At 37.7% G+C, this 24,204-nt stretch overlaps 1 protein-coding gene and 1 pseudogene across 6 annotated transcripts in view; one reads left to right on the forward strand and one right to left on the reverse strand.

Moving 5' to 3' along the window:
• Positions 1-131: 131 nt before the first annotated feature.
• Positions 132-1,001, reverse strand: LOC103603780 (annotated as a pseudogene).
• A 5,740-nt stretch (positions 1,002-6,741) lies between these two features.
• The window catches only part of USP40 (ubiquitin specific peptidase 40), an 83,660-nt gene continuing 66,197 nt past the window's right edge, over positions 6,742-24,204 (forward strand). For 3 of the 6 annotated variants that reach the window (XR_551648.1, XM_008588357.1, XM_008588362.1), the window contains exons 1-8: positions 6,742-6,832; positions 8,014-8,231; positions 10,971-11,038; positions 12,284-12,397; positions 15,032-15,196; positions 17,037-17,183; positions 20,521-20,664; positions 22,790-22,918. Coding sequence is in view for 5 of the 6 variants with exons in the window: in XM_008588357.1 (XP_008586579.1) it covers positions 8,033-8,231; positions 10,971-11,038; positions 12,284-12,397; positions 15,032-15,196; positions 17,037-17,183; positions 20,521-20,664; positions 22,790-22,918 (966 nt within the window). In the remaining variant the exon portion in view is untranslated. Of the gene's footprint in view, positions 6,919-8,013; positions 8,232-10,970; positions 11,039-12,283; positions 12,398-15,031; positions 15,197-17,036; positions 17,184-20,520; positions 20,665-22,789; positions 22,919-24,204 lie in introns of all 6 variants that reach the window. The other 3 variants (XM_008588358.1, XM_008588361.1, XM_008588360.1) reach the window with 3 other exon arrangements.

Genomic DNA, 24,204 nt, shown 5'->3' on the forward strand with positions numbered 1-24,204 from the left:
CCAACCCACAATTAAATGGATTGGCACTAAATAATTCATTAAACCAGAAAGAAATTCCAAATGTGACACCTATAAATGACAAATCACACCTCAGTAAGGAATCTTTTTGTTCGATGTCCAAGCCAGATTTTTCATGTGCTAAAGGAGAGATAACTCACCTGAGGCAGTAGCTTGCACAGATTGCAGTTGATGCCACCGACAAAGAACATGTTGGGCAATCACACGTGGGATATTTGAAAACACAGCCAATTCATAAAAACCAAATGGATGAATGGCTGAAGAGATCAGATGCTGTCACAGGTGTTTGGAGAATTTCAGAGGCAACGTCTAAGGTGCTTTTGAAAAAAATGAGGCAAAATAACTGCTCTTCCAAGTAGAAAATGTGGTTCCGTACTCTCTCCTTGAAAGTCATGCCATCTGAGAACCCTGAGAAATCTCTGGGAATGTTTGAAAGAGGACTGGGGCTTTGTGTGCCTTCTTCAAGATAATGGCAAAATATTGCCCTGGCGAAGACCACAGACTGGAGTGAAAAATATTTGGCAACAATCAAGTCACACAACGGATCCAGGAGCACTGCATCAAAAGAACATTCTTTTAAGTATTCTACTAATAGTCTGTCATTAAACTACTACAATGTGAAAACAGAAGTACAAGAATATTGTTGTGTGAAATCATGAATATAGAAAATAAACTTTGTCCTCAAGTTTTCCATTATTGTTAGCGTAAACCATAAATCGATGTCCCAAATCCTCCAGAGTGTAAGAAGTTGAATAAGTCTTTACTTTACAATTTAATGGTTTTCCCACTTACGAAATAACCCGTGGCATGACTATGACCACCTCATGCCTTCTGTGCTTGAGTTTCTCTACAACTTAATGCATGGAAAACCAGTGGCTCCCATCCATGGGCACCACCAGCAGTTTGTCTGCCTCAGCCAGGCTACCTGTCAGCAGCAGACACACACACAGAGTAAGGGGGCCGGTCACAATTGCAGGAGCCATCACGTACCTGCAGCCCAGAGCAATCCCGCTGCTTGGATCCTAGGCCCGTGTGATCCAGTAGGTGGAAGAAGTACAGGCACAAAACCTGCCCCACGAGAGGGTGTATATTCCCACATTCATAAAAAATATCACTCACGCCAATGATTTTCTCAGAAAAACAATAATAAATGAGCAGCATTTCCTGAGATACCTACTTGTATAGTTTCCAGACAAGAGTAGATTGTGATTTTTGCCTTGGGGAGAGATCGTGCCTGTATGGCTACGTGAGATTAGAGACAGATTCCCTAAACAAAGCTTTTGAATTTGAGGACTTAGAGAAATAAAAAGAAAAGTAAATTTGAATAAAGTCTGTATTTTTGGAATTTTTCCCAAGCAAAATTTGGGTTTTATCATCACGCTACCAAAGCCTCCTTGTCCAGAAAAGGATTGGCATCCCAGGTTCCAAGGAAAGACTTCAAGGCCTTCAGCACTGACCTCTCCCCTGGCAGTGGGTTGCTGCTGACAAGGGTCTCTACCATGTGCAGGCATTGATGCTTGTCTGTTCCATTTCTACGAGGATTCTTGTTTCATGTCTGAATTCCCTGAAGTGCTGAAATAAGACTGACAACCCATGTACATGCACCATTCCAGGGGTTTGATGAGATATGACTGTCATCTACAGTACTTTAAGTAGCTTTCCCTAGACATGTGTGCACTGGGGAATCACCTGCCTGATGCTTGCCAGAGTACTCTGCAGAAACGCCTCCATCTCCTCTGTGATTCCACATTCTAAACGGGTTCACACCTCTGCTGGGGCTTGGTCAGCCTGTGTCCTCCTCCACGAATCTGCATATTTGTCCCCACACTCTCCTGAGCACTCCTTGAGATCAGGGGTTATGTCATCCTCATGTTTTCACCCTCCTTCCACAGTGCCCACAGTATGCCTTACCCAGAGATAGTACATGAGGAATGTTTGTGGCATTGGACTGAGTTACATTATGCAGATTTTTAGAAACCTTCATGGGTGAGCCCAGTGGTGCAGGTCAGGCCACACCCTGAGGAGCATTCAGTGTATGATTCCACAGTCAACCTAGGGGCATAATCCTTGTTAGGAACACACGATGGCCCACTCCAGTACACTCAATTACCACATATTTGCTTAGTCACCATTTACTTTGGTGACTGGGTATATTCAGATTGTTTTCTTTGAAAATTAAAAATGGCAGTGAGTGACCTATCTGCCCAAGAGGCTTACTTCAAAGTAGAAATCAATGAAATAGAAACTAGAGAAATGGTAGAGAAAATCTATGGAAGCCAAAGCTGTTTCTTAGAGAAGATCGATTATCTTGATAAAGCTCTAGCCAAACAGGTCAAAAAAAAAGAGAAGAAATAAATCACCAAAATCAGAAATGAAGAGAGGTAGTATCACTTTGGATTCTACAGATATAAAAATGTCAATAAGAGAATATCATGAACAAGTTTATACCAATAAAGTTCACAACTTTGACCAAAAAGATTCCTTAAAAGACACAAGATACTGGGATTTACATAAGAACAAATTAATAACCTGATAGAAATAGCCTATATCTTTTAAACTGAAATATTTGTAATTTGAACTTTCCTGCAGATAAAACTTTATGCCCAAATGACTTTACTGATCAACTCTAGCAAACATTGATGGAAGAAATAATACCAGTTCCCCACGATCTATACCAGAAAGTAGAAGGGCAGTTCCTTATACATTCTGTGAGACCAGTATTAACACAACACCAAAACCAGACAAAAACATTATAAGAAAGGAAAACTACAGACCCTCATGACAATCGATGCAAAAATTTTACACCAAATTTTAGCAAATCAAATTACATAATACATAAAAACATATAACATGTAAGAAGATAATACATTATAACCAAGTGGGATTTGTCCCAGGAATGCAAGGCTGGTTTAACATTAGAAAACCAATCAAGTTTGTACAGCCATGGTCATAGCAGCATTATTCACAATAGCTGAGAGGTGGAAGCAGCCCGAGTGCCCAGTGACAGATGAATGGATAAGCAAAATGTGGGAAATATATAGGATAAAATATTAATCAGCCTTAGAAAGGAAGGAAATTCTGACACATGCTACAACATAGATTAACTTTGAAAATATTATGCTACATGAAATAAGCCAGTCACAAAAAGACAAATACTGTATGATTCCACTTATATGGTATATCTAAAATAGTCAAATTCATAAAATCAAAGAATAGAATGGTGGTGCCAGGGGCTGGAGGGGGAGGGAATGGGGAATTATTGTGCAATGTGTACAGAGTTTCAGTAGACAAAAGACAAAAAAAAATTTGGAGATGGGTGGTGGTGATTGTTACAAAGCAATATGAATGTACTGGATACTTTAAAATGGTTAAGAGGGTTCACATAAGTATAGAAAGTAGAGTAATTATTCCTAGAGGATGGGAAGGGAAGGGAAGGTTGGATGTAGGGGTCAGAGGTGGATCAATGGGTTGAGAGTTAACAGGTAGACACGAAAATAAATTCTGGTGTTCCAGGCTGACTACAGCTAATAATATTATATTGCATATTTCTAAATAGCTAGAAAAGAGAATCTTAGCCATAATCACCACAGAGAAAAGATAAATGTTTAGGCATAAATACACATTCTACCCTAAGTAAATCATTGTATGATATACCATGTACTGAAACAACAAACTGTACCACAAATATGTAAAATTAAAAATAAATAAAAATTTTAAAATGGTTAAGATTGTAAATTTTGTTACATGTATTTTAGCACAATTAAACATTTAAAAATAATAAATAATGAAAAAATCAATCAAGGTAATACACCATATAAATAAACTGAAAAACTAAAACCATCTAACCATCGCGACAAGCACAGAAAAAGTATTCGACAAAATCCTAAATACATTCCTTGATAAATACTCAGCAAACTAGGAACAGAAGGGAAGTTTCTCAACCTAATAAATAGCATCATTGAAAAGCCCACAGCTGACACGCCACCAAGCGTCTCTCACATAACACCTGAATGGCTTCCCATTGCACTTAGGAAATATCTCTCCTCAAGGACTTTGGAGTAGTGGTCTCTCTGCCCCAGTGGGCTCTCCTGGGCTCCTCACGTGTTGTCCCTTTCCTTAGTTCTTCTCTAGAAGTCAACACTGAGGACATCGTCAAAAACAGCCTCACCCCACTCCTTGCAATTTACTCTGTCACATCCCTTTGTTATCTCCTTCAAGTCACTTATTACTATTGACACCTGCCATCTAGATTTTTCTTTAGTCTCTCCCACTAGAAAGGGTGCTTCATGCATTTATGGACCTTGTTGGTCATATTCAATATTATATCTCATGTGTCTAGCCCTGTGCCTGCCACGTAGTAGAGCTTATTAAATATTTGTTGAGGGAATGAATGAACAAATAAAGAGCAACTCATCCTGGGCACTGCTGAATCTCAGCCTGGATCCAATCTGTCTTGTCCCTGCGTCCAATCTGACACTTCCCTGGGTCTTTTTCTTTTATGGAGCCAGTTCTTCACAAGCTGATCGGTCTGGCCTCTTTCCATCAGTGCCACAGTCACCCCCCGCCACTCCCACTCAGCATTAACCAGAGCTGCTGTGCTCATTTCAGAAACATCTCAGCCTCCATGCCAACAGCTGTTCTGCTTTTAACATCAAGTCTTGACCTGCTTTATTTCTTTTGCACTAGCTCTTCTTCCAATCACTGGTTGAAATACTGTGCAAATCTGCAAATCTGTTTTTGATTCTGTAAATTTACCTTCTGTGAATGCTCAAGAGGCATTCACAGAAGGTAACTGAGATCCAGGAATGCTACAGTGGAAAGGTTTTATGGACTGCTATGAATCTAAAAAACAAATTTTTTTATTGTGGTAAAATGTACATAACATAAAATTTCCCATTTTAACTATTTTTAAGTTTACAGCCCAGTGGCATTAAGTACATTCACCTTGTACAACCATTATCACTGACCATCTCCAGAACTTTTTAATCTTCCCAAACTGAAACTCTGTACCCACTAAACAATAACTCCCCATCCCCTCTTCCCCCCCAACCCCTGGAAACCACCATTCTACTTTCTGTCTGTATAAATTTGCTTGTTCTAGATACCTCATATAAATGGAAGTATACAGTATGTGTCATTTTGTGTCCATTTTATAGGATGTATTGGTGCTTTAATCTTTTTTAAGGCTGAATAATATTCCATTGTGTATATATATTTGCTTATGCATTCATTCATTGATGGACACTTGGGTAGTTTGCCTTGAATTTTAATGTGGACAAAATTGTATCCTGGCGAGTGTTACCTCCTGAGTGTCTACCCATTACTCCGAACTGGCCCTCTATTAAACATCATCCACATCTCTGAGGAGTAAATCTTCTTACCAGCTGCCTCTGCGGGTTTTTGCTGTTTAATTTATACACAGGTTACATATGTAGAGAAAAAATATCACACTAATAACTCTTATCTCATTGTATTTTTATTTTTTATATTTCTCTCTTTTCTACCTACTTTGAGTTCCTCAAGTGTGGTGCTGATGTCCCTCTTAGGAATCGTATTCATCTACGAACACCCCCTCAAAAGAGAACCCACCCAACAGTGACTTACATGAAGACATACTTTTTATCTTGTACAAAGGAGGTCAAGAGTAGATGCTTCAGGGCTGTTACGTCAGTTCTACGATGTCATCAGGAGAAGCAGTGAAGGGCAGAAAGAGAAACAGAGGCTGTACTCCTATGACGTCAGGGAGGAGTCAGGAAGAGAAGCATGCCAGGGGGTGACGTGACAGAGACAAGGCTGAGGAGAGCAGAGGACAGGCTAATCCCCATTGTCATTACCTAGTGCCGACCTTTGCCCCAGCTGGTCCTCGGCTCCCTACCAACCCACACTTCCTCCACTTTGCAGACGCACAAGTGACCTGCAGATGTTCCCAACACAAATCCCTTGGCTGGGCATTCACTTTGACTCCTGCGTTGTCTGTCACCCTCACCTATCACTCCTCCTGTTCTCAGTCCCTCAAACCCTTAGCTGAAGTCAAAACTCTTTCCTCCCTGCCCACCGCATTCATTCCTGGATGGGACCGGGAAGGTACCAGAAGTAGAGCCTGAACGGGTTACTGAAATACCCACCGACGGAGGTCCCGTGGGAAGGAGGGATAACGTTGACATCTTCCCGGCGCGCTCTTCTGGACGCCCCTTACAGCTGACAGGGACGAACGTTAGGGGGGTGGCCCAGGTTCCGGGGACTGTGAAACGTCTTTGGCAGAATTCTTACTGGAGATACACTTGGACGATGTCTTTCAGGTGCTGGACAAACTGGAAGTGTCACACAACCGTTTCCCATGTGTAGGTAACTTGGGAATTTGCCACCCGAAAAAAAAACAAGAGATCTTTGTACACCCTACTGCAGCTACGATGGATTGTGAGCAGCAATAAATATGAACTTTAAACTGTGACCCATGGTCAGAGCGGGGTGTTATAACACCAAGGTCAAGGGTTCGGATACCCGCACCGACCAGCCACCAAAATAAGTAAATAAATAAATAAATAATGATGACATGAGTGGCCCCGGGTGTCCAGCGGACCTGGCCACCAGAACTAACTCTCCCGTCCCAACCGCCCACTCTCCGGGCAGAGGAACTACATTGCCCATGAAGCCTTGCGCGACGGCCGACGCTCCCGCGGGGCATCCTGGGAGGTGTAGTCCTCCCAGTATAAATTGCTCTCCGCAGCCCCGCCTCGCTAACATGGCGGCACCCAGTTGGGGCGTGTTCGTTCTCTTCGAGTGTTGGCCGGGGTGGGAGTCTGGGCTTTAGGCAGTAAGTGGGGTCGGCGGACGGGGATCCCGGGAGGAACGTGAGAAGGGTAGGGTCGGTGTTGGCGGCACGGCCTGAAGGAGAGTGAGGTGAGGGGCGGTCCGGGCCTGCCGGGGGACGCGGCGCTGTCCCGTCGTCGGGTCAGTAGTCTCTGGGGGCAGGGACCTCTGCCTCGTCGCGCCCCTGGGCCACTTGGTGGCTTCGATGGCCCCGGGCTCGGCTGTGGAGTGGAGTGGGGGATTCGGGAATCTAGGCATCGAGCTCGAGCCCAGACTCTCCAGCTTCGTTTTTTGTGCTTTTCTTATGAGGAACGAGTTGGGAAAAAAAAAAAAAAATTGCATTTCACCGCTTCCTGTCACGCAGAAACGGTGCTAGGCCCTTTATATTTCTCATCTCCAAGTGACTTTTCGCCACACTCGATAGGAAACCCTTAGCAGGTCACCTGGGTCCCAGGGCTCATGTTTGGATGATTCGATCTGTGTTGGACCGCCTTTAGGCTCGATCAGAACAATGTCAGAGTCTTCTTTTCCTCAGTGAACTTCCTCAAGGCTCTCCAGCTTTGGGATTATATACTAAACTGGTTTCAAGAAAATTAATTGGGTCCATTTATTTTCATTTAAATAGCGTAATCTGGTACAAGGTACAGAGGGGTGTGAGAAGCAGAGATTCTAATGAGTGACTGATAATCTCAAGCATCCTGTCAATCTCAGTATCTAGGATAAGGCATGATAATGGGTTTTCTTCTTTTTTTTAATTAGTGATGTGAATATGCCTTTTTAAAAACGACCATCATTTATTGTGGGACAAAGTCTGTGCACTATGTGGCTTTCTTATGTCATTTGACTGTTTAAAGGACACTAGGGGACTGGTGGTATCCTATTTTACATATAAGAAAACAGGTTAAATAACCTGCTTGAGATCACACGGGTAGTAAGGATCCTGGCCTGGATGAACAAAATCCAGATCTTGCTGCTCCCAAACTCAAACTACTGTACATACTTTCTAAGGAATGACTATAACACCAAGGTCAAAGGTTCACATCCTGGTACCGGCCAGCCACCAAAAACAAACAAAAATCTATGGGACCACTTAACAAAATGAATACTCCAAAGTGCAAGGTAGGGAGATTTGGGTAAAGTTCATGTAGAAAATGAAAGCATTTATATAGCATTATTTTTTTTAAGGGTAGTATTTAGTTTCACAATGTTTGGGGACCTGTTTGAAGAGGATTATTCCAGTGTATCAAATAACCAATACGGAAAAGGGAAGAAATTAAAGACTAAAGCTTTGGAGCCACCTGCTCCTAGAGAATTCACCAATTTATGTGGAATCAGAAATCAGGGCGGAACCTGTTACCTCAATTCCCTTCTTCAGACTCTTCATTTCACACCTGAATTCAGAGGTATGCTATGTTACATGCATTTGATTAGAAATATGTACTGTCATCTTTACATGTGATTAATGATGCAAAAACACAAATAGACAAAGTATCTTAAAGATAATATTCCACAGTATGTGTTTATTGTTGGTGAATGTAAGAGATAAATTGGCAGTTGAGAAATGTGAAGCTTAAATTATCTTAAATATTTTCTGTGTGATTACAGTAATGTTTAGTAACAAAATAAAAAATTAAGGCAATATATTTCTTCTCTAATTTCTATAATTTAAAATACAACATAAAGACAATTCTGGTATGAGTACCAGCCTCCATTCTTGTTGCACTACTTGTATTTTGGAGTTTTCAAATTTCTCCACAGTAACAAACACTTAAGCCAGAGTTACCCAAACAACTATATCTGCCTTTTGGAGTGGGGAGGGATGTCACATTATTTATATGGGTCCACAGTTGTTAGTCTGCATTTCTGAAATCCAGAAAGCTCTGGCACTGATTTGACCTGACCTGAACTTGTTTGGCCTCAGAACCTGACTTGGTGTGAGGGTATTTATAGTCTTAAATTATCTCAGTTGGGTGAATATTTATACATTTATTACAGGAATATTAATCTGCTTGATTAATTGGTACTGTCTATCCCAGACCCTGCTGAAAATGTACCATAATATATATAACATTTTCTTCATATTATCTTTCTAAAATCTAGAAATTCTGCATTCCAAAGACCCAAGTATTTTAGGTAAGGGATTGTGTGTAAGGAACAGAAACCCACTCAAATTAGCTCAATTAAAGAGGGGGATTATTGTAAGATTATAGGGGAATCTCCCACAAACCAGTCTGACCTCACTGAACCCTGGATTTTTTGCCCATGTTTCTCTCCACATGTTTGTCCCATTTTGCAAACCAGCCTCATCCATGAGGGTCTCAACGTCTATATTCACTTGATTTCAGTGGGAGCATTACTTTGCCTTCATGTGGCCCTGATTGGGGCTGCCAGCAATACGTAACTGTGCAGCTCAGCTCTCCAGTGTCTCCATGTTCTGAGGACACACAACTTGACTCAACCTGTGGTTTGCCACGTTCCCCTTCCCACCACCACCACATTTGCCAGATCTTTGTGATGTCTTCTGTTGCTCCTAAGCTTGCAAAGACTTCTTGCCTCCAGAGGTTTAATGAATATTTACCATTGTCCCGTTTCAGGGCTATTCTAATGGATTGGACTGCATTTGGGATTTAAGAGTGGTTGGTGCGTCTTGTCCTTGACTCTATCCCTTCCATGAAAGTATCCCTCTGATGCAGTCAGTAATTCTACTGCTTGGGAATTTTCAGCCCTTATTAGGCAGATTCCTAGGAGTGATAAAAATTTTTCCAGGTTTTAATACAGTTGAGGTTAAAGGGCAACTTGAAATAGAAAAGTAGCCTCAAATAGAGACTGAGGAAGAAGGTGAAGGCGTGGGGCAGGTCATGGAGAGGTCCACAAGACAAGAGAAGGACCGAGATCCCAGGCCAGCCTCTTCTCTAGCAGAGAGGATCGCTGGCCAAGCACATAGTTTGACATCTTGTATGGAATGTGTACTCCTTGTATGGTTTAGCATGAATCCTGATGCTGACTGAAGGGGAGGTATAATTTGTAAAGGGTAAGGATTAGCAGAGAACTAAGGAGAAACATTTTGGAATAGTATTTTAAGTAGGACCAGATGGGGTTCCATTGTACTTCTGGTACAATGTAGCTGAGAGTAATGGGAGATGAGTACAAAAGTCCTTGTATGGTTTTGTGCTTTGACCTGTAGGTTTGTAGTTTATTTTGCCTAGTCCCAGGACACAGGAGGAATAGAACGTTCATAACAGTGATCACTAGGTTAGCAGTGATTTTTAAATCAGGAGACACACCCATCCCATTCCTTGTCTCCCTGGAGTACATCACGGTTTCCCAGAAGGTGTTGTGACCTAGGTTAGGATACAGACTTCCCCAGAAGATTCAGATATGCTCCATTGGGCGACATACCTAAATGCTAGGTTATAAAAAAATTCTGGAGACTGGCATGGGGTTGTCAACTTTTTTTTGCAGGTAAGATTACAACCATCTGTTATTACCCTCAACACAGAAAAGACATTTTTACACCAGAAAAAGGAAGGGCACAATCTCAGAGTAAAAGGTGGTCCTTCGCATGAAAGAATGGTTGGCAGCCTCACAGGTGGTGTGAAATGCATACCTGCCACACTGCTGTATTTCCTAAGATTCCTTGTGGCTTTCGGGACCCACTGCCATAGGCAATGGGAAGCCATCAGAGATTTCTGATGTTACTCTTTTTAGTTTTATGTGGATTAACTAAGGATTATTTTCTTTTTTTTTTTTTAATTTTTATTTTGTCAATATACAATGTATATGATTATTATGGCCCATCACCGACACCTCCCGCCCTCCTCCCTCTCTCCCCTCCCCCCCAAGAATGTCCTTTCCGTTTGCTTGTTGTAACAACTTCAAAAAAAGTATAGTTGTTATATAAGGATTATTTTCTTTTTATGGACCTTCTATACTGAAATCTTAGCATGCACTTTATTTTCTTAAAGTCAGCAGTTAAAAATGTTACAAGAAAGTAAAGTGTGTAGAATACGGGTATAAATATTGTCTCAATCATATCTCTGACTCTTTAACTGATTTTAATTACTGGTGGTCTTGGCTTTCTAAAGCAGTTTTCTAAAATGAAATAAAGTTATTTACTTCTCTGATTCTACTTTTTTGTTTAGAAGCTTTATTTTCTCTTGGACCGGAGGAGCTTGGTTCATTCGAGGATAAGGATAAACCTGATGCAAAGGTATTAAATCTGTGATTTACTGGGGTATTGTGGAGGAAATGTTTTTTAAGGAGGGAATTAAGTTCCTTATTCATAGAATACAATAATTTTATTACTTACCAAATATGGTCTTTATTTTCAGAAACTGCCTTGGCCTACACCCTACTGGTAATGGAATTTTCCTTCCAGAAAAGTACTACTTTTCCAAATATAATGCTGCTACTGCTTTGTAAACATACCTCACTCTTTGCTATGTTTATTCTTTACTCTGGTGAAGGAGTATTTACAAATTGTACACACTAGCCTATGAAAAATCTATGTAAAGCACTTATTTACAACAAAACCAAAAGAAAAATAGAGACCAGTATTCTTTCAACTTGGTATTCTGAAAATAAACTGAGCAAGGAATTGGTTTATTATTGTTTATATGTTTCTGCAGTGACATTCTGCAGTGACATGCAGTTGTGTAATCACATTCCTCCCAGTGTACGTATCATTCAGAAGTCCCTGGTCACTTTCAGGCTCAACTCTGTACTTCTTAAGAGGAGTCTTTCTCATGATCCAGACCAGTCCTTCTCAAACCATCAGTGTGGAAAAGGACCAGTTTTGGCGTATTTTGTTTTATTGCCAGTCTGTTGCAGGTGAACACATCTGTAGTACTGTATGTAATAAAAACGCCATGGGATGTCAAATTGCCATACAACTTTTCAATGCTTATTCTCTCTTCTGTCCTTAAAGTCGGGCCTGCAGACCAGACACTGAGAAACATTGCTCAGTCTGCCCTGCCCTCCTCCTCACCACATCAAATAGGGCAGGAACGGGCTTGGAGCCAGCAGAAAGTGAGGTTGGGTGGGACTAGCCCTGTGGCATGTCAGAACTCCAGAGTGAGATGTGTGTGCCTGGCAAGTTCCTACAGAGGGAACTGTAGGATCTGCATCTGAGATATTTTAGAGAAGAATGAACTTTTAGAAGTTCAAACAGCTGTCATTGTGCAATTAATTGGATGGTTTATTATGGCGTTTTTGCGTTTTAATATTGATCTGAACTATGTTGAGGCAGAAAAATCTAGATAACTAAAATTTTTTGGATTGAATTAGAATTTTCAAAGAACTGAATCTTAATTAGTTCTCCCTTTGTAAAAAGATATTTATAACCTTTCTCCTGAAGGAACTAGGAGATAGGAGAGAGCTAGCATGCAGATCTTTATAGAAGCCTAAGTCACCTCTTAAATGCATTCATTTAGAAATGCACGTGTTTCTCATCCAGGTTCGAATCATCCCTTTACAATTACAGCGCTTGTTTGCTCAGCTTCTGCTCTTAGACCAGGAAGCTGCATCCACAACAGACCTCACGGACAGCTTTGGATGGACCAGCAATGAGGTATGAAGGTCCGCTTCTCTGAGGCAAAGTTACTAGTAATAGAGGAAAGAGCAATGTGGGTTTCACATGTCATCTCATTTTTCTGAATTTTATCTTAGGATCTGAACATAGCGCTTGAATATTTCCTTCTCACATTAAATAATTACAAGTCAGGAATATGATTTTTAGACACTTGCTGTATATGGGATTTTATGCATGCTGTGATTTGGGATGGGGAGAAGGCTGTGAGTACAGGGAGAGCTATAAGAGCTGATTTTACAATTTCTACTCAAAGAATCTTTATATAGTCTAGTTGAGATACAACACCTGTGACATGGAAATTACCCTTTCTACAGCAAACTGCTGATCAGCTTTTTAGTCTTTGATTAGCAATAATGGATAAACTAAACGGTAGGTAATTATTTACAATTCTGTCTCCCTTTGTGAAGTGCTCTATGTTTGAATCTGGCTGTTCTCATTGAACATTTGCTTCAGGGAAAGCAGTGAAACCTTTCCTAGCAGGTCTTTTCACCTTCTCTGTCCTGACTTTCTCCTGGCTCTCTTTGTTTTCTCCTGTTTGCTACGTGTGTGGCCTCCTCTCATTCTTCGTTTGTGTTCCTTAAAGACATTGCACTGTACACTAACACCAAACATGTGTCAGCAACGAGTAGAGGTGCTCGTTGTCAATATTCATGAGCTGTTAGCTGTACAAATGCAAGCAAATCCAGGTCTACCACTTTTTACGGAATAGGTGTGTTTCTGCAAATACAGGTATGGGAGGCAGTCACAGAATTAAAATAGGCAATGATAGTAATAATGTTAGGTTGCCTTCAGCAATAAACTGAACTGTGGCCATCTTCTAATAAGGAAAACTTAACTAGGTGATACTATGTGATAAAAGAGGTAGGACATGGACTTTAAAATGAGGCAATAACACATTCTACAAATAGGTATGTTAGATTTTTGCTGTAGGCCTGGTGCTTGAGATTAATTCCTGTATACTTTCCTTTAAAAAAAAATAACCACTATATTGAGATATAATTTACATGCCATAAAATTCACAGTTCTAAAGGATACAATTCAGTGGTTTTGAGTATATTCACAAGGTTGTGCAACTATCACTACAATCAATTTTAGAACATTTTTACCACCCAAATAAGAAACCTGATACCCATTAGCAGTCACTCCCTGCCTCCTCTCCCACCAGCCCCTGGCAACCACTAATCTACTCTCTGTCTCTGTGCATTTGCCTGTTCTGGACATTTCATAGAAGTGGAATCATACAACATGAGATCTTTGGTAACTGGCTTCTTGACTTGAGATAATGTGTTCAGGTTTCATTCATGCTGTAGTACGTGTCAGTCTTTCATTCCTTCTCATCACCAAATAATTTTTTTAAAATAATTTTTAAATAATTTTTTGAAAATATTTTTTTAATGAATTTTTACAAAAATAATCACCATATAGTTTTTTTTCAATCTAGTATCAGTTGATAGATTTCCATTTGATTTTGATAAAGAGGTTTCATTCACTTGCTGGTTTCATACTCCTTAAAGCTGTGAAAACCTGTTTTAGGTTATTTTGGTTTTTCTAAACAAAATCTTGCAGGACGTCCTTTAGGACTGGACCTGTAGTGACAGGAGAAGGCCTCTGAGGCACCTTTGCCAGCTGTAAGATTCTTCAGAAACAGAGCTTGAAAACTTCCACAAGTGTCTGTCCCATGGGAGCCAGTGGTATTGGACAAATGTCCATCCTCTAGTGTCCTGCATTTTACAAGACAGGAAAAGATTCCAGTCCCACATCTGGCTCCAGCTTTTAGGCTCTTTATCTGCCGCTGTCCACACGGGGCCTAATTGGAAATAGTCCCCGTCGCAGCCTCTGCTCCTGCGTCTCCGCGCTCGCGGCTCTGCCTCCTTCTCCCTTTCTTGTCGAGGTCGACAGCGCCCTCCGGCGCCAGGTCCAGAAAACACTGCCCTGTCCCCAGCTGAGTGGCTCTCGCGGCTCCACGCCCTCCTCGCAGCCCAGCCCCTCCTGCGTCTCCCCTCCCGCCCTGTACCCCTCGGAGGTGGTGTGCCCGCGGCTCTGCTGTGCACACTGGTCTTAAGTAGTCGCTGGCACCCGGCCGCAGGACTCGCACGGGGTCAGCGGAGCCAGCAGGTGCTTTCTCAGCAGCCCCTGCCAGTCCTGCTGCAGCTGGTTTGCAGGTCAGAGCAATGCGTTCAGTTCTTCTCTAATGCTGGGAACTCAGACGCTCAGCAGTCGCCGCCACCTTCGTGGGAGGATCCTGTGCAGACACTGCCGGCTCTTAGAAGCCGATCCGCGCCTGACGTGTCCCTTCCTCCTGTCCCCTGTCTGTGGCGTGCCACGTGCCTGCTTCCCACGAGCGTCACTGCCCTTTCTGGCTGTCAAGCGAGATGAGTCATGTGCACACAGCGAGCACTGCCTGTTCATATTTTCTTTTTGCATATAAACAAAAATAGGTGGTGACCTTTTAACCTGCTCTCAGCTCATTTTGCTTAGTCATTCTTATATCTGATCAAGGATTATCTTTGGATTGCTTGGTAAAATCCTGCATTTTTGTTAACTAATATTTTTTAAATCTGTTTTTAAAAGTCTGAAGCACAAAATTACACTTAGAAGTTACCTGTTTTATAGGAAATGAGGCAACATGATGTTCAGGAACTCAATCGAATTCTCTTCAGTGCTTTGGAAACTTCTTTAGTCGGGACCTCTGGCCATGACCTCATTAGCCGTCTGTATCATGGAACCATTGTTAACCAGATCGTTTGTAAAGAATGCAACAACGTCAGTGAGAAGCAGGTGAATATGCAAGAATATATTAGTAATAAGTTATATTGTAAATTATAATTTATGTAATGAAATCTATGATGTGTAATACCAAATGAAGATTAAAGTGTTTATTACTATAAATAATTTATCATTTTTTTCTTTCACTCTACACTTAAATCATCAGATTATAATCCAGATTTCTCCATGTAAACTGAAAGAAGCAAATATCTTAAAACTTAATTTTTTATGCACTACTATAATATTTGGAAAGTAGATCTGGGGATGTTTACAAATAGAAGACTGGCCTCATGAGAGAAGTCAATATCGTCATGGTTGGAAAGTTATAAAGAAAGTTAATTAGGGAGGTAATAAAAATAGTGAACACTGAGGAATGTTTAGACAAACATGCATAATTAAATATTGGATTTAGTTATTAATATCCTTCAGAAGCTTCATTTGTGTGTGCTATTATAATCTTTTAAAAATTAGTATAACCTTCTTTATAATGACACAGATTGTCCATTTAACCTAACTGGAATTTAAAAATTGGAATTCAGAACTGGAAACTTTCTCATGTAGGGCTTGCAGTTTAACTCAGTTGGTTAGAGTGTATTGCTGATAACACCAAGGTCTGGAGTTCAACCTCTATGGCTAGCCACGAAAAATAAATAAATAAATGAGTAAATAAATACAGTAATCTCTGTTTGCTTTGCAAATGTTATGCAGCTGATGGTTTCATCACTGAGCAGTCATAATAAAAATCTCTTTTTGTTATGGCAAGAATTTTAGAAAGTTTCTGTATTTGACTGTATGGGTGAAAAATTAAGTGCCATCTTCTAAACGTGTCAATTGCTTTTTTGAATATATATATTGGATATATATTTTTTCTTTTATTTTTTAAGTCAGAGTTGAAGATAAAAAAAAAATGCTTCTTGGCCCTTATTGCCTGTGCTACTAAAGGCTTTCTTGGTTAGCCTAGTTTAAAAATAATTAAGATATTAAGATGTCATTGTGTCTTAGAATAATTAGTATGATTGACATATTTATGATAAAATAATTCACAAAGTAATTTCAAAACAGAATGTAAGGCACATTATAAATTACAGGCATTAACTTTTCACATATATGTTATAAACCATATGTGTTACTTTTATTACTTAAGATTTCCACCATGAAATAACTTGTGCCCTATAATTTTCCAGTCCCCACAATCCCTTAATATAATGCTATTGCATGCACACACAGAACTATATTATTTGAACTTGTCAAATTGTAATAGGACTTATTACTAGAAATATAATCCAAATATAAAGTAGAATTAATAGGCTCCTGTTTTGCAAAATTACCCTACTCTTAATTTTCATAGAAATACCTTTTTGTCTTGCTCAAAATAATAATTATTTTCTTATAACTTCCTCAGTGTCTTAAACCAACCCTAGCAAAAGAAGAAATGTAATTTACATTAAAAAATTTAACCCTACACTTGCTGTTATGCTATAGTCTCAAAACTAAAAGTCTGTAAACCTTGCCTCTATACACTTCTAAATTCAGATATGTGTTTTTCTGTGGTTTATTTTATTTCCTTATAAAATAAGTTTTATTGTGTCTGTAGTGGACTCATAAATTTCTTCCTTTATAAATTTTTTCTGATATAGCTTAAGCTAAATTATAGTTTGATTTATAAAGAAGGATAATTTAGTGTTGCAAATTTCACATTATCTAATCATATCTACATCTTCATATGCACAGTGTTTTAGGAAAAATAACTCATATATCTGATTATTTCCAACATACGTGTGAGTTGGTGATGTGTTTGTAAGCCTGTGTGAAATTGTTTGTTTTTTCAGTACTATATTCATGTACATTTCAGGAAGACTTCTTAGATCTAACAGTAGCGGTCAAAAACGTATCTGGTTTGGAAGATGCACTCTGGAACATGTATGTAGAAGAGGAATTTTTTGACTACGACAATTTATACCACTGTGGAACTTGTGACAGGCTGGTTAAAGCAGCAAAGGTAAAGATAGATACGCTTTTTCTTTCCCAGGGTGCTCCTTTAGTACTTAGCACATAATAGCGGGAAGATTTGTCAACTGAAGTTAACTATATGAAAAAGTCTGGAGGATATACTTGAAGTTCTTAACAGTAAGGATTGAAAAGACATTTACATTATTATCTGTATTTTAACTTTTTTTTTTAACTTTAACAGTAATAACGTTTTTAAATCTTTCAACCCAACAGTTCTCTGCACTTCCTTCTCTCCCAGGAAAAATTTATTTGTACCTCAGTGTTTCTTAAGTGTACTTTCTTGATAAACTCCCAATATCACTACTTTTTGCAAATTACTGTTGTGAAGAAGGCAGTGTGTATTTTTATTCCTGCGAGCCAAGAAGCTTGTTGACTTTTCCTTTCTTTGTTTACCACTATGAAAATAGATGGCTTTCTTCATTTTCTCAATATGCAATTGTTTTATAATCTTAATATGTGTCCTCCCTCATTCTAGCAAATCTAATGTGCTCTTTCCTCTTCCCACAGTTGGGAATACTTAACTTGATAGTTAGGGAACTCAACAGAGTACTTCTAGTTTTCTTTCTGTACAGCCAAGCAAAATATAAGATGATGGGGCTGGCCAGTTAGCTCAATTGGTTATAGCACAGCCTTGTAACACCAAGGTCAAGAGTTCAGATCCCTATACCAGCCAGCCATCAAAAAGAATAATAATAATATCTACATGTATATATATATTATACATGTAGATATTATTATGTGCATGTATAATATATATATACATATACATATATGATGAAAGGAAAACAAGATTAAAGCAACTGATTTCTTTTGCAGCATGAGAGCTAAGAGGGAAAAGTAAAACAAATCAGTGAGTATAATTCTGATATCTCTCAAATCTGTTCATCACATTCATAAATAAATAGCCATTCTGGTAGATATGATTTTTTAGATTCTGGGAAGGAAGAGAAACTTTGACAAAGAGAGAAATGAGAGACAACTACCATTTACTTTAATGGAATACCTCCCCAGTGTTATTTTCATGCATCATGAATTTTGCAAATCCTAGCTCCTTTCTGAAGTGGCAGTGATTTATTATGTCAGCACTTTGATATTTCTGAAAATCTGCCACATATTGATATTTTATCCCCATTTTAATGTAAGGTCTTTATGCTTTACTAGTCCAGCCCTTTGGATCCAAGATATCTTATCTACTTGTTTTAAGGGAGTCTGGCATCTGAATAATCTCCTTGGAGGAGAGAATTTAGAAAAACATTTTGTGGAGATTTTTTTTTACTTGATCTTCTAGTAGCCATTCATTTGTATTTCCTTTTCACCATTCTTTCATTATTCTATGTGACTTCTCACTATGGAATTGTTGTTTAGTGTATTTTTTGCACAGTCAGTTTCCAACAAAAGCATTACCAATGCTAGGAAATTGCTAAGTGCTAGTGATTCACTAATATTAATATAAAAATGACTGTTATAGATAATTTATAAATATCTATATGTCTATGTATGTATAAATTATGAATGCCATTGCCCATTCCTCTGGCTTAGGTGTGCTATCTCTAACCCTCTCTAGTCTCCTTCTTGGCTCTTTGTATCTGTGACCAGTATGGCATCAACCCCACTGATGTCATTATTATCTGCAGTAGTAACCCTCCCACTGCTGCTGGATAATAGGATAGGCTATTTTTAAATATCATAAACTTGGGCTCAGTTCAATCAGTGATTGTTGAGCACTGTCTTAAACAGCTACCACAAAAGACATATCTATGCAGTTACTTCTTTATGACAAAGAGATAACACTATTCCTATAGCAGACAATTACTGAATTTTTCAGGTAAATCAAATGAATATTGATTTAGATAACACATGATACTGATTTTGTATCCTGGGCATTATAGATGAAAATATAATAAAAACAATAAAGTATCCCTGTATCTTTCTCAATAGGACTAAAAACCAGGGTAAATTTTATACCGTTTAATATATATTTTCATCCAGCCTTTGCCCCTTTATGAAACCCAAAGAGAGAGGCTTTTCATTTGCTTATTTATTTTTTATTCCACCTTTGGTCCTACAACTACAATCTAATAATATAAATAAGTATAAACCTCAGAGTTTGTAAAAAGCCTTAGATATTTGTACATCCTTAATTTTTGGTCGAACTTAATTTGTAAAACAACATTTTGCTGACAAGGAACAAATGCAGTTTTTTTTTATATACCTTTTATATCATTGGTTTAATTTTTTTTCAATGGAAATTTTTTGATCTTGTTACTTTTAAAATTACATTCTATTCTAGTTGCATTCTAAGTTTAGTTTTGGCTGTGCTACCAAAATAAATGCAGATTTTTCTTGTCCTTGGCAGTCTTTTCTCAGCCATATTATAGTTGAATGACTCAGTTTTTTTGTATGTATTTTTAGAGCTTGTTTGAAAATCTTCTACATTGTTGTATTAATTTTTTTCACTTAACTTTTTTTATCCATTAGATTTGTAGAATTGTTGTTTGAAGATATTTTTACAATGCTAGCTGTATATGATTATGGATAATTTTATATATGGGGGGAGGATTTTTTTCCCCCTTATAGGCCATGAACCCAAGAGGTTTGGGGACAACTGATGATTCTTAAAAAGCAGCTTAATTTAGTGTTTTGTTTTAAAACAAGGAAGTAAGATAAAAATTTATCTGCTTTTGAATTTAAGAACAGTGACTATAAACCCCCAATCAATAGATCTTAATCTTTGGGGAGTTAGAGTCCCTTTGAAAGTCTAAGGAAAGCTATGTATCTTCTCCCCGGAAAAAAATACATATGCATATAGAATTTTCACATTATTTCATGCATTCGGATCCTTTAAAATAGGTTCCTAGGTCCCAGGTTAAGAGCTCCAGTTCTTCACTAAATGAAAAGAACTGTATCTGCGAGGTAGGGTGGAGACACTAAGCAGGAAGTTGAAAGGCCAGGAATTGGGCAGGAAATAGGCACTGTTAGAGAGGCAACCTGTTCATCAAATAATATTTTAGGATGTCGACACCGAAAACATAAAACTGGCTTATAAATTTTTAGTTTAAATGAGTGATGCCATCTTTAGTCCCATAAAATAGATTTTATAGTTTACATCAAGAGTTTACCTCGAGTTATATTGAATTTACATCAAATTGAATTTACATTGAGTTTACATCAAGAGTTATATTGAATTCATGGTAATGAGTTTATGTGATTTAGGACATATTTCTTTTAAAACTGTGTCATAGGTTTTTTTAGTACTTTACGAAACATTATGTATCTTTTTATATAACTCTACTTTTAAAAATCTTTGTAAATTTTTCTTTTAACAGTCGGCCAAATTACGTAAGCTGCCTCCCTTTCTTACTATTTCATTACTAAGATTTAATTTTGATTTTGTGAAGTGTGAACGCTACAAGGAAACTAGCTGTTATACATTCCCTCTCCGGATCAATCTCAAGCCTTTTTGTGAACAGGTTTGAACTATTTTATTTTTAAAATCTTTCTCTTCCCCTCTCAAAATTGAATCTTTTATTGACCTGATTTTCATTGGTTTGTTGTAGAGTTTCTCAACCTTGTCACTATTAACATTTTGAGTTAAATAATTCTTTGTCATGGGGATTATCCCATGCATTGTAGGATGTTTAGCAACATCCCTGGCCTCTACCTACTAGATGGCAATAGCATCTCCACTCCCCTAATTGTGGCAACCAAAAATGTCTTCAGACATGGCCAAATGTCTCCTGGGAGGAGAGGTGGGGGGCAAAATCACCTCTTGCTGAGTACCACTGATTAATTTACAGTCCTTTTGATTTTCCAAAGTATGGATTTGTTCTCAGTTCTCTTTATTAAATTCTCCTAGAAAAATCTTTGAAGTGAAAATTTAAGAAAATTAGGAATGACCCTGCATTTAGAAAAATTACCATTAATTGGTACTTTGCTATTTGGATTTTGTTTATTTTAAATGTAATATTGAATTGCACATCTAGAAAATGAACAGGCAAATGGAACTTCACTAAGCAAGAACTTATAATCCTTAAGGCACAGGAAAAGAAAAAGCTCTGAAAACAAATTAATTATAAAATTGACCTACTTTATAAGCCATTTTCAAATTTATATCATGGCTATACCTGTCAAGATCAGAGTGATGAAACTGATGTATTTTTTATTACAAATTATTCTTATATGTTTATTAAAAACAGAACATTTGCTAGCTAACTATTGAATATCTATGTAAAAAGGTAATTTTTTAATAAATGTTTTTAAATTCACACTCTTCATTGATGGGCCTTCCTCTACTTCAAGCCTAATTATTGGGCTTTTTGGTTTTTGTCTTATTGCTTGAATTGCCATTCAAAGGTTCTAATGTTCTATTGGCTATAAGCCTGTTATTGGCATACTCAGAGTAATTTTCTCAAAGTTAGTTAATATAATTGCACCTCTTTTATAAAGGGAAGTTTGTCACGTAATTTTAACATATTTTGATATAACAAAACTGAAATAAGTAAAAAAAAATTGAGCACTTATTTAGGAAATGCACATTAGTTTTACTTTTGGATTTCCGTATTCATGAAAAAATGTCAGTTTGCATCTTTGTGTACATCTATCTTGTCTTTTGCCTGAACCAGACATTTTAAAATGGAGCCCATTTAAAAAGCAAAATATTTCAAGCAAATAAATTCCTCAGTTAACTGGTACCCCTGTGTACATTTTAATATTACAGATAACAGATTCAGTTTAGACATCAAAGCTGGAAGGACTTATATCATGTAATTCAGACCCCTCAGATGTGAATAAACATCCTTAAAGTTATCTCTTAATCTAAAGTAATTTTAACTGCAAGTGTAGGAGTTCATCTTTTGAGTCACTCGTGATTACAGAGCATATTAATTATAGAAAAGGTTGAAGAGAGAATAAATAAAACAAGAACAAACCTCTTCATTCCAGTAAACTGCCTCTGAGCAAGACAGCCAGTATTCATAACTGCTAAGTTCCTTCTCTGTGCAGAGGACTTAAGTGTCACAGCAGTGATAGACTTTGAGCACATACAAACACCTAGTTGCAATATAGGACAGTTCCAACAAGTAAAGAGCACATGTATACAGCAGCATAGTTTACTATATATCCACTCTGTAGAAAACTTTGATAGGCACTGAAAGTTAATACAGATACAGGTTTTAAAGTTTTTAGTTCTAAATAATTTCAGATGTAGAAGTAAAGAGCACATGTATAAAGGAGGAATAGTACAAAGATGGTTTTCTCTTACTAATAATTTCTACAACAGACTCACTGATAAGGTAATGGTTTTGTTGTCACATTGGCTTACGTGATCTTAGCCAAAGTAAATAAAAATAACGCCGTTTTCAGATAAATATGTTCATGGTTAACTAAGGCAGGATTTGATTGATGTAATGTGTTACATCAATGAATTAAGAATTTTAAAGTTTAAAGCCAATTATTTAAATTTATCTTTATTTACCCTTAAATAACAATGACAAACAATGAAGTTTCTTACTAATTTCAGTAGTGAAATTCTTTTTTCCCTTTCATTATATATCTTACCATTTTATGTAAACTATATCAATGTTTATATTCTTTTAGAGTGAAGTGGATGACTTAGAATATATATATGACCTCTTCTCAGTTATTATACATAAAGGTGGCTGCTATGGAGGACATTATCATGTGTATATTAAAGATGTTGATCATTTGGGAAACTGGCAATTTCAGGTAAGTACAGAAATTCGTTTAGAAATATACTTACAATTCTTTGCTTTTCTATTTCTGTTATTATGTTGAGAATAATCTTATTTATTACATATCCACTCTACAGAAAACTGATAGGCACTGAAAGTTAATACAGATACAAATTTTAAATTTTTATTTCTAAATAATTCCAGATGTACAGAAAAATTACCAGAATAGTACAAACACTTCCTGTACACCCTTTACCTAGGTTCTCTAATTATTAACATTTTGCCACATTTGTACATATACATATATAGACACACTGATTATTATCATTATAAGTGTTGAAGCATCTGAAATTAAGTTGTTGACATCAGACCCCCCTTTACCCCTAAAAAATTCAATGTTTGTCTTCTAAAAACAAGGATATTCTCTTACACAAGCATAGATGTATTTAGTTCTATTCAGATTCTACCAGTGTCCAATCCACATCCTTTACAGTAATTTTTTCCCCACTCTAGTGTCAAGTCCAGGTTCATGCATTATATTTAGTTAGCTATCTCTTAAATCTTCTTTAACCTAAAACCATTCCTCAGCTTTACAGTTACTCCGTTATGACAAAGAGATAGCACTATTTCTATAGCTGACAATTACTGGATTTTTTCCGACAAATAAAATGAACATTGATATAGATAACACATAATATTGATTTTGTATCCTGCAGATTGTAGGTGAAAATGTAATAAAAACAAATCTCATGCCTACAGTTTTCACAATAGGATTTAAAATCAGAATGAATATTGCCCTATTTAACATAATATGACTGCAAAGTCATGTCTTTTATGGTAGCTCTTTAAAGTAGTGCTCAATAACCACTGATTGAATTACATTTAAAACTTCAGTCTTCCTAGAATGGTTTCCTGTGAATATTGTGAGATTTTTTTTTTCCATTTGGAAAAATTGCCCATTACCATTTATTGAATAATTCATTTTTCATTCCCCTGTCAACTATGCCAGTTGTTATGTGATCAATTGTTCATTTATGTTTAAATCTATTTTTTAGCTCTCTTTTCTGTTTCGTTGGTATTTTTCCTACTCCTGGGAAAATACCACATTGTTAATTTCCATAGCTTTATAATTCATGATATGGTAGGGCAAGTCCCTGTACATGTTATTGTTCTTCAGGAGTGGCGAGCCTGTCTTGGTTTTTTATGCCTCAGTGTACATTTCTATAATCACCAGATCAGAATTCCTACACATGCACATGTATACACACACATGCATAAACACATTGGTATTTTGAGTCTTCGTATGTGAACAATATATGT

Source organism: Galeopterus variegatus, unplaced genomic scaffold (assembly GCF_000696425.1).
Source record: "Galeopterus variegatus unplaced genomic scaffold, G_variegatus-3.0.2 Scaffold4788, whole genome shotgun sequence".
Classification (NCBI taxonomy): Eukaryota; Metazoa; Chordata; class Mammalia; order Dermoptera; family Cynocephalidae; genus Galeopterus; species Galeopterus variegatus.